Source organism: Miscanthus floridulus, unplaced genomic scaffold (assembly GCF_019320115.1).
Source record: "Miscanthus floridulus cultivar M001 unplaced genomic scaffold, ASM1932011v1 fs_103_2, whole genome shotgun sequence".
Lineage (NCBI taxonomy): Eukaryota > Viridiplantae > Streptophyta > Magnoliopsida > Poales > Poaceae > Miscanthus > Miscanthus floridulus.
The window spans coordinates 6,601-18,329 of record NW_027096179.1 but is presented as its reverse complement, the minus strand read 5'-3'; the positions used below and the strand labels follow the sequence as shown (position 1 = coordinate 18,329).

The window sequence follows — 11,729 nt, the reverse complement described above, 5'->3', positions numbered from 1 at the left end:
CCAACCGTATTTATGGTGTGGCCACAACCGTGTACCGAAGGGAACAAAGCCCGTGGTATTTCGGCCGAAGGTTCGATAGTGGAGACGGCGGAGAGCATCCGGGAGAGGCCTGCCAGAGGCCCACTTGCTCGTTGGGAAGGCCTGGAGCTATCCACAGAGTTACCTGACCGGGAGCTTGGCCCTTGCAAGGGCATCCTTGCGAGAGGTTTCGACGAGGACTAGGGGGGAGCTTGAGCAGTTCTCGATACCTCAGTAAAAATACTAGAGACGTCAATGGGAGTTTGCATCTCTACCTCACTTAAGCTTCCACATTTACATTGTTAGGATGGGAACCTAGTTTGCATAACTCTTTTGCGGTAGAGATAGCAACACACCTAGCAAAACCGTAGTTGCACATTTAGATAGTTTACTTAATTGCATAGATTTTGCTAAGGTTGGAAAATAGAGGCCATAGTTTAGAAATAGAGTTTTAAGTTTCCTAATTCAACCCCCTTCTTAGACGTCACGGTCCCTTTAGTAATCCTATAGATTCTCTAGTGAAGACTCCTTGTACCTATTATTAATTATATATGAAGCTTGGAGTGGATCGATTGGTCATGTGGTTTTTACTCCTCACTTTGAGGAGGTTTTTCTCGTGAATTGTTTTGTCTATTCTGCATGTGATTGTTAATTCTGCTACTGATACGATGGTAGATATTCTTCTCATGGTTCATCACAAGACGAGGGATTAATTGTGGATTGTTTTGTTTCTGCATTTTTTATCCCATCATTGATCACAGGATCGATGCTCCAATAACCACAGGATGCTTCATCGGAACTTCATGTCGTGCCACTCATAATTCAATGGATTCTCCGGTGAATATTAATACTCCCCCTTGCCGCCAATCTTCAAATGCCCACCACATAATCCATTGCTTTCTTCGCGGGACATTTTTGAGTAGTAACAAAAGGTTTATTGGAAACCAAATCGAAAGGAATATCTCCACACTTATCCTCTTGGCCAAGCCCACGCATAGTCCAAGAAATGAAGGAGAAAGATTTGAACATATATAAGAACAGGGGGCACAACGATTCACAGAACAAATTAAAATGAACATTCTTTCATTCTTCGTCAGTATTATGAACATGAAAGTGAACAAGTTACACAGGCCACTTCTAAGCCTGGACACGACCACGTACAAGACAACAACTGAAAGAGATGAAATGAAGACTGAAGAAGAAACATAAGCAGCAGCTAGGCCCTAACAAGAGCTAGCTGCAGAACGCACATAAAGGAAAGCCCAAACGTACGTAAGTGTTTGCAAGGAACATATATATGTCGCCACCATAGAAATGATACGAAGACCTACATCGCCCAAGCTGTCTCAACTGCTTTTTTATTGCATTGGTTGTTGTCACTCGCGCGTACGGTATTGCCTTTCAAGTTCCTGTTTGACGACCTCGAGGATCCTCTCAGTGTCCATGACATTGTATTGACCAATAACCATTTTTTCGGAATTGTTGCTAAGTTCTTGGATCTGTGCAGTACGACATGATATATATAATTCATCAGAAAATTCATCCCGTGCTAAAAAATGATCGAGGTACACGTGTAAGCGAAATCCATGATATACCAACGAGAGTAGAAAGGCTTGGCCGGTTGCCTCTCGTATACAAACATATCGAACTAACATATATCAATAACAAAGAGTTGCCAAAACCATGAATTTTAGTTTTGCAAGTATCAATAACAAAGAGTTGCCAAAACAGCAGGTTCATAGGCTTCTATCTAGGGACGAGCTTCTGTACTACTAGTCTACTTGATGAGGCTTCGTCAAATGTAGTCAGGGATGCAATTAAGCGGTCTAATCAACAAATTCACATATCTATATGTTTCTATATCTATATCTATTATATATATATATATATATATATATAAAGAGGCAAAAAAAAATATATATATATATAAAGAGGCAAAATTTCTCTCCATCTTTTTTTCGTCCATCTGCCGCTAACTATACAGGCAGTGGAGAGTTTCTTCTATCTACCTTTTTTACTTCCCAAACTGCACTCATGCCCTCCAAGTCTCGTATGTGACACGGACTCATTACCCATACTCATACGAGTTAAAACTCGCGTCTAGCGATGATGAATATGGAATTCGATTCCAATATATATTGGGTCGTGTCCTACTATCTCATATATGACCCGGACTCATGAGCCGCGCTCTTACAAGTTAAAACAACTCGCATCTAGTGATAATACGGAGTCCGGTTCCTATATATATTGGGTTCCGTTGCAGCCCACATGCAAGTTTGCTAGTACATAATTAAGTGGGTACACAGGTTGGTCCACTTACGGCTACAACACTAAATATAATTTTTGAAGTCAACGGGTATATGTGTGTTACACTCTCCCCATGATATAATAGCGGGAGCTATGATTCTCAGATACTAATCTATGTTTTGATCTCATCGTCAAATATATTAGGACAAATACATTGTTACACGTCAGCTATCTTATAAGTTGTCTTATGCAGTGCTATGTCGGATTTTTAATGATGTGAAGGAAAGAGAGATCTAAGAGAAAGATGTCATTGTTTCATGAGCTGCTTTATGAGCTAAAATCTAGGAGTATATGTGAGACATCGAATTGCATCATTATGTGAGTCACGCAACTCACAATACTCTTTTTATTCTATACATAAATCAAGGAATTGCGAGCGACTACTAGACAACTCAAACAGCAATGATTGTATATGTTTCCCTTAAGGTTACTGGCACAACGTGAGACAATATATTAGACAACACCAATGTACGTACTCTTAGATCTGACTTAGAAATATAGGTAGTTTTAGGATCCCACTAATAGATCCGACCTACTAAAATTAGCATTTAAAATGTATTTAAATTTATGTAAATTGACAAACACAATGTAGACAACACCAATGTACTTACTCTTAGATCCAACTTAGAAATATAGATAGTTTTAGGATCCCACTAATAGATCCGACCTACTAATATTAGCATTTAACATGTATTTAAATTTATGTAAATTGACAAACACAATGTCCATCACTACTACACAAATAATTTCTATTTAGCAACGGAGACATTGTTTATTAGAGTCGGCCCAATGAAAACCTGCCTCTAAAATGGTTCTCAAGTTGGCCCGCCTCTAGAAAACCATTTTTAGAGGCGGCTGGGATTTACAACCGCCTCTAAAATGTTCCTGTCTTTAGAGGCCGGTGGATCTCGAGCCGCCTCTAAAAATAGGTGCAGCACAAGAAGCGGCTCGATCTAAAGCCGCCTCTAAAAATAGGTGCAGCATAGTAAAATTGATAAATTTTTCAAACAAAAACAGATGAAGACAAACTTTATATCAAAGTTGTATAACTCAAAGAGGTCTACAACTTTGTAGTTGACAACCTTTTCATTTAAAATCATTTAAATCCCGTAAATTCTGTTTGAAGTTCTCACATTTTAATTTTTTCTGAGTTTTCCAAACCAACTCAGATGGAGAAACGACCAAAACCAAAGTTATAGATCTCAAAAAGATATAAAACACTGTAGTTGAAAATGTTTTTATTTGAAATAATCTATGGTTCCAAAATTTAGTTTGAAGTCCTCACATATTGAAATTCAAGTTTTTTCAAACAACCTCAGGTGGAGAAACGGACAAAACCCAAAATTGTAGATCTCATAGAGATATACAAATTTGTAGTTGACAATGTTTTCATTTGAAAATCATTTATCCAAGAAAAATTATGTTTGAATTTCTCACATTTGAAATTCAAAATTTTCAAACAACCTTAGATGAAGAAACGATCAAAATCAAAGTTGTAGTACTCGATAATTTGTACAACTTTTCATTTGAAACCTTTTTCATTTGAATTCGTTTATAGTCTCAAATATTTATTTCAAAATCTGGTGAAGTGAATATGAGGGAAATATTTCTGCCCTTCAGTCACAAGTGACTTTGGGGTGTAATGGTTAGGAGACCAACACGCGAGGCCTGAGGTCGTAGGGGCCTCCTTGATTAAAAAAAATGGTATTTTTTGCCCAATTTATTATTTTTAGAAATGATTTGTAGAGGCGATTGTATTTCGAGCCGCCTCTAGAAACTTGATTTTTCTAGAGGTGGCTCCTGTTTTCAGCCGCCCTTAGAAAACGATTTGTTTGCTATTTTTTGGGCCCAATTTATGATTTCTAGAAAAAGATTTGTGAACGCAATTGTATTTCAACCCGTCTCTACAAACTCAATTTCTAGCCGCCCCTAAAAATCGATTTGTAGAGGCGGCTCTTGTTTTTAGCCGCCTCTATAAATTTATTTATAAAGGCTGTTGAAAATTGAATAGGCTCTACAAATTGTTGATTTGTAGAAACGGATAAGTAGAGACGATAAATCTTTTTCATTAGTAGTGCATGTCAATAATTGATTCATCCAAGAAAATACTTCCGTTATTTATAATATTCTCTATTTGAAGTTGCGAGTCAAATTGCAGCATTGTCCACCGTGTCAAGTGACCTACATTAGGAATAGGGAAAGTTAGGGTCTTTGACACACTCCTGGCGCAGTCTCTATCTACGGTGGCACTAGGACTCCAATTGATCCTTTGGAACAAGTCTATGACAGCACCTGCACATCATCGTCTAGGGGGTCTGGAAGTAACTAGGCGAGGTTCGGCCTATGGCAAGAATAGGAAGTACAGTTGTAGAAACAACCTAGATAGTCAGAGTGTGGTGTTTCTTGGTCTAATTTATTCATGTTCTTTGGTTTTATAACCTATATTGAGTGAGAGATAGGAATAGGGATGTTTGAGTGGAATAGAATTGATGAAGAAATTGCAGGATACCAGAGTGAGAGGCAACTGAAGAGACCAAATCGTCGATGAATTTGGGTTGAAACACATGGCCAAGATCAGACTATTGTAGCCAAGCCGAATCTCATAAACATTGTTTGTTGCTAAATTGTTTTATGGCATTGTTGTTTGCTGCTAACTGTAGAGACGAAGGGACCAGATCAATGAAAATATAGGCCCGTTGCAATAGCTAATAGCCTGATAACGCACTGCAACATTTTTTTGTCAGGTGCAAGTGCAAGTCCCTTAATTAATAAGATTCTGTTGGTAAGTAGTGACATATATATTGTCAATATGTTTCTTTTGTTTTCCATCGATCTTTTCGTTTACTTAATTAACTGATTTTCTGACTGACAAAGTGTGGATATTAGATGAGACAATTGAGTGTTTGAATTCCTCCAAATGCAAGTTCAGGTTAGCAGCTACTCCAACTTGAGATATTTACTGGTACCAACTGAAAAATACGCTTCAGATCGTGTGGATGACTTCAGTGATGGAGTCAATGATGTTTCCTAGAGTTCACCAATTTATGCCACCAATGGCTCTAGGCATAAATTCAGGTTGCATTGCATCCCCGAAACTCAAGGCCTAAGTCACTAGCCAAGAGTACCGTACATGAATCATCCGCTGCCAAATCACATCCCTTGAAACTCATCTCCAGTTATGAGTCCAACGAATACATTGAACGTTGTCAATCAGATGCAAAATGTTCACCTGATCTTCTGATGGTTGATCACAGTTCTATGGATATACGGCAACACATGAGAAAGAACAAACTGAGTAGCCACCATCCATATGCATCTTACATGTGTTCTCACCGACTACTGGACAATGGGAAGAAAGATCGTTTGCTTGAGATATGGTGACTGTAGGGACCGTGTCTAACACAAGGCACTGGCCAAGTGAGCAACACAATGCTGTGTGTGTGTGTACATAAGCATATATCCAATTATACATATGTTGTATTGCAGCTTCCAACAGACAGGTTATGTTCCTTCGTTTTTATAAAGAGTTCATATATACATATCCAATTATCCATATGTTGTATTGCGGAGGCCTGCCGAGACGGATGCGGCGGCGCGGTGACGTGCGAGGCCTTGTGTCAGAGCTTTGAGTGTGCGGTGGTGTGTGCGGTGTGTGCGTGGGTGTGCAGAAGGTGTAGCCACGCTCGGCCGTGCCTTGCCGGCGGCGGGCGGCGGCAATGGCGGGTACCCATGGCTTGGTGGCGGGCTTCACACGGTAGCAGGGCAACAGAGGGAGAGAGAGAGGGGGGCGGGGGGGGGGGGGGGGGGGGGGGGGGGGGGGGGCGGGCTCGAAACGGTGGAGGAGGTAGAGGAAGGGCCTAGGGGCTCACCATCTTCCCTGATCGGCCGGAGACGCTCCAGAGAGGGAGAATCGAACTCGGTGCCAATGGCGACGGCGGTGCACCCGATTTGGGGGAAATCGAGTGAGGTCCGAGCACGCTCGCGTGGCCGCAGCGGAGGTGCTCGCATCGCGCATGCGCGCTCACATGGCCGCAGCAATGGCGGCCGCTCGCACGGGCACCCGCGGTGGCGTCTCGCGTGCGCGCCCGCAGCGGCAGCGGCAACCCCTGCTCGCACGCGCGCCCACACGCCGGCGGCTGCTGCTCGCACGCACTCCTGTAGCGGCGGCGGCGGCGGCCCGCCCACGCTCGCCTGCTCGCGCGCCCGTGTGGCCGCGGCGGCGGCTCGCACGCACGCTGCCGCTCTGCTTGGCCACCAACGGGCTACACACCGGCGTGGATACCGTCCGTGGCGCGGCCGCGTGGGGCATGGTCGCGCTCGTCGTCGCCGTGGCGTTCCTGGGGAAGTTCGGCAGCACGTTCGCGGTGACCGGCATGGCTAGGCGCGAGGCGGCCGCGAGAGCAGGGAGAGTGAGAGCATGCATGCAGCGTGTGACGGCGTGAGGGGGCCGGGCGTGCATGCGCTGTTCTTCTCTTTGTGTAGACAGAGGCCGAAAGAATATTTTCAAGACTTTACAGCTCGATGTAATGCATGCACTTGAAAACTAATAAAATATTCCTTTATAAAAAAAAGAGAGATCCTTGCATGTTCCTGTATGAATTGAATGGATATTGGCTAAACACAGAAAGACCAATTGATTATTGTGTGTCCGTGAGACAAATACCTCTAGCTTCTGTGATGAAGAACCGGTCCCTGTTTTCACAGACAGGCTTGGGCCCTCCTTAGTCACCTCCACCTGGTATTTACGTTGGTTGGCCTAAGCTCAAAACGAACACAGCTTGTTACTAACAATACTCTTTTTGTTATGAAATATATAGTGTATTTTCATTTGTTCTAAGTCAACATGCCTCATGTTTGATTAAAATTAAGATGGGTTGATTTAGGACAAATAAAAATAAACTATATTTCAGGACGAATGGACTACAAAGGAGCGTTAGATAAATAAATTGTTCTAATTTAGTTTGCAATTGGAAATGAACCATAGTTAGCAGTACTAGCTTGTCATCGTCTTAGGACTACAGAAGAGAGCATATGACGAGCTCACCTTTCCAGCGTGAACATAAATGGAAGCAATACATATTTCACGTTGGATAATGATGGACGACGGCTTTTCTCCTGTTCAGAATTCAGAAGACAGAATTTGAAGCTCAGTGAGTTAAATACGGGTCAAAAAATTATGAGGGGTCACTGTAGGTTCTTTGCCGAGTGCCTGAGGCCAAATTGCACTCAGGTAGGAATTGAATCATTATGACCGCGAACTTTCGGGTAATGTTTCGTGATCAAGATGTCCGAAATTTCGGGTCCGTTCCTGGATACGGCCTCACACTACACTCAGTAACATGACTATCATTTTTTGAATCATTAAATTCCATTATTCGTACCACGTGCAGTTCAAATTTATATTTTTTGAAAAAATTCAAGTAAACGAAATAAAGTAACTGAATATATCAAAAAGCCACAAAAATCCTCAAATTCTAACTAGGAGTTCCTGGTACTTTAAAAGGGCTGCACAAAAAATTTGGAGGCCAAAAACAAAAAAAAACTTTGCCGAGTGCCGGGGCATGGCACTTGGCAAAGACCCTCTTTGCCGAGTGCCAAGAATAAGGCACTCGGCAAAGACGGTTTTGAATTTTTTTTTAAAAAAATTCTCTTTGCCGAGTGCCTTCGCAGGGGCACTCGGCAAAGACATTTCGGAAAAAAAAATTCTTTGCCGAGCGCCGTGTCAGGCGCACTCGACAAATTATTTTCCAAAAAAAAAATTCTTTGCTGAGTGCCAGATCTGTGACACTCGGCAAAGAATTTTTTTTTTAAAAAAAAAACCTTCTTTGCCGAGTGCCTAACAGCAGACACTCGCAAAGAAGGACGTGGCCGAACACCGTTACGCGGGGCAGCCTATGCCGAGGGCCGCTCTTTTGCCGAGAGCCTTTTTGCCGAGTGCCCGATTTTTGACACTCGGCAAAGCAGTTTACACTCGGCAAAGATCCTGTTTCCAGTAGTGGGTACTACGTGGGCAAACTGAATATATGGGTTTGTAGTGAATGGACGCTTCTTCCACTATTCAGTGATTTTGTAGTGATTATATTGTTAGCATAGGAACCACAGTTACGGTGTGTGGTGAATCATCACCTACGAAAATCAGATTTATTTGAATGGAATCTATTTTTAAAAAACTTATGTAGGCATCTATTTTTTTGAGCTATGTATGTTCATTCACGATGATAAAAATTTCCATACTATCAAGAATCGACTGTCATGTAAGATACCTGGTGATTTCTTTTTCTTGCCTTCATCTCTTCTTGATGAATTTTCTCCCGGCTGACCAGTATTGCCGTCGACCCATTTTTGTCCGTGAAGCGGCGAAGACTGACCAGTATTTCCCTGGCCTGCGGAACATACGGCAAAGGAATAAGCTACAACCCCATGAAACATATATATAGAAGTACTAGTAGGTGTCACTTCACCTGTGTTCATGACAGACATGAGAGACTGACGCAGTGGCAGTCTAACTAGGGGGGGGGGGGGGGGGGGGGGGGGGGGGGGGGGGTCACCCAGTACCAGTATAACGGTTAAGTATATATAGAAGTACTAGTAGTCGGTAGCTTGCACATAATACCCGTATTCTATGGTGTGTGGTGATATGCTCCTGGTGGTCGACCATTGCATAATCCTTTCGCTCAGTGGAGCACCTGTCGAGTACAAAGCCTATCGCCTCGAAATGTCAACTGTGCCTGCAGCTTGGGTGGAGGTGAAGAAGCTAGAGAATTACTCGCTTTTTATTGGGTGCGATGTGAGCAGCCCTGCGTTTTCTTGCGCCAACTTAGGACGATGCAGCGGGAGGAGCAACTGCTTGTACTACGGGTATTATGACCCACCCTTGGTGTTGCACGGGCTTGGTGATGATGCTGGATGCTGCTGTGGAATCCAGACAATAGTTCTTACCTTGAGTTCAAGAGGAACTGGTATTCTATGGTGGGGCCAGACGCCTAGACTATGCGTCGGCTGAGCCACCCTCCTATCAATTTCTGATCTATTTAATGGCTTGTTTGGCAGGATTGGCAGAGCAACTTCCATGGCACAATTTAGGATGAGCTCTGGTAAATAGTTTTTTTTTATACAGAAGTGGCTCTCTGAAATAAACTAGAGGGCTGCTGGGAGCTTAAAAAATTAGCCTCTCCTGATTTTGACTTTATGCACAGAGTCAGCATGTGCATTGAATTTATTCTAGAGAATCATAAATAATATTTTCAGTCAGAGAATCACTCCTCTCAGAGAATCATCTTCCACGGAGAATGAGTACCAGAAGGTTTACCAAACATGCCCTGAGCGGCTGAGCATCCACGCACCTCCCGCGCAGGACTCAGGCTACTTCGATAGGCTCCACTCAAGCTCATGTCTTAGACACGGTCCTCTTCTGATTGAGCCAGCTACCATCGATCCCCTTGATTTCGCACGGCTTTCCTCTTCCACCGGCCGGCGGCGCAAAAACACCACACACCACACCACACCACCGTTGTTCGACGAGTGCCCACGAATCCAGTCAAAAACCCTTCGCCGCTGATGTTCCAATTCTGCCACCGACGGCCTGCTCTGAGCCTCCAATCTCATCTCTGCATTCGAGTGCATTCCCCTTGGTCCTCTCGGCCTTTGCCGTCCGACCACCACAATGTGCCAAGACATCGTGGCTGCCTTTATTTTGTTCTTATTGATTGGATGGATGATGCGACAATTCCCATCCGGGCTTGCGGAGACAGGATGCAGAGGTATAGCTGTGTTCCCTGTTGGTTTGGATTAGTGCTTCACTATTATACAATAATTTTAATCTTTTTTTTCCATTTTTGTCTAATTTGGCGTGAGGATCTGAGAGTTCGGGCTTTTCCTTGAGCATACATCGCATCCATCTGAGAGTTCAAACTGAACAACAGTAAATGATGATATGACAAATTGTCCACCGTACGTTATGTTCCTCCGACGATTTGCTAGAGCAGTTGATGCCTAAGGACACAAGCCGGGGGAGTGAACTTTCATCCGTGGACTTGCTGCAGTACTAAAATCACATGATAAGATATTAGCACAACATTATTGAGTTTTAGGCAGGCGTAGTGTGGGATGGCCATGAACTTCGCGTAGTAAGGCCATCCAAGCAACGCATGGTAGGCGCCTGAGAAGTCTACCACCTCGAAGTGAGTAGTTTCTTACGAAAGTTGGTCGGCTCCCCAAACATGATGGGCACCTGGATGCTCCCGAGGGGCACAGGCTATATCGCGGGGATGATCCCGTAAAAGGGCGCCTCGCTCAGGCGAAGGCGGCTCCTTAGGATCTTTATTCGGTCCCGGATGTCAACGTGGAGGATGTTCAGCCCACTGCCACAGTCCATGAGCACCCTCGAGAGGCGAATGCGGCCGACGATCGGGATGACGATGAGCGGGAAACAACCCGGGCTAGGCATGTGGTAGAGGTAGTTGTCCCGGCCGAAGCCCGTTCGGTGAGCTTTCTCCTTCACCGACACTCATGGGCCTGCTCTTCGCCGAATATCATGTGGCACCCCTCCCCCAGGGGGAATTGCCATTGCCGCTGGCTTCGCGCTATACTAAAAAAGAATGAAATATAGGGAAAAATAACGCACAATGACAACACCCTCCCACATGAAACGACAACATAGAAATCACCAAGAAGTCCACCACTAGCAACCAAGATTGAACTTCATGCTGCTGCAACATCCACCAAGCGGAGGGGCTCCTTCAAGTGATGCCTCCATGGAGGGAATGATGTTTGTAAACATCGTCGATGTCAACCGAAAACTGGGGCAAAGGTTTTTTCAACTAGAGAACCACAGGGCAAGGGACCTCACGACAATATCTTTAGGCAGTGTTTGGTTGGGGGGACGGGACCGTCCCAAGTGGGATATCCCACCTAGACTAGTGTTTGGTTGAGAGGCAGCAGGGTGCAGAGTCATCGCAATGGGGAATATTCGGTGAAGATGCGGGGCAACGCGTCCCCAAATTTGAGCGGACCAGGGCATCCCACTTGGGACACGGCCTGTTCGCGTGGAGGAACGACGCCAGCACTGGGGGAGGAGAAGAGAGAAGGTGGTCGCCGGCGAGGTCCGGGCGTGGAGCAGCCGTCGCGCGGGGGAGCACCATGTCCAGCTCCGGCAGTCCGGCCCCACGAGCGCGAGCTCTGGGCCGCCACCATGTGGGCGAGCCTATGGGGGATCTCCGCCCCGCCGCTGCGCCGACAAGATCCGGCCGCCGCTGCCACAGGGGAGCTTCGGGCCCGCCGTCACCACGCGGGCAAGCTGGAGCTCGCCACCGCGGAGGCAAGGGCCAAGTCCGCCGCCGCACGGGCGAGCCCCAGCCCGCCGATCGCCACCGCGAGGACCATCACCGCCCCGAGCACCTCCCCGC

General features: G+C 45.1%; 1 protein-coding gene across 1 annotated transcript; it reads right to left on the bottom strand.

Annotated features, from left to right (window-relative positions):
• Positions 1–1,089: 1,089 nt before the first annotated feature.
• Positions 1,090–8,824, bottom strand: LOC136530295 (uncharacterized). The gene is made up of 5 exons (XM_066523068.1): positions 8,787–8,824; positions 8,589–8,708; positions 7,370–7,440; positions 6,989–7,081; positions 1,090–1,517 (listed from the first exon to the last, which is right to left on the bottom strand). Exons 1-5 carry the CDS (start codon positions 8,803–8,805, stop codon positions 1,395–1,397), a joined length of 426 nt encoding a protein of 141 aa, XP_066379165.1. The 5' UTR covers positions 8,806–8,824; the 3' UTR covers positions 1,090–1,394.
• Between the last annotated feature and the right edge of the window lie 2,905 nt (positions 8,825–11,729).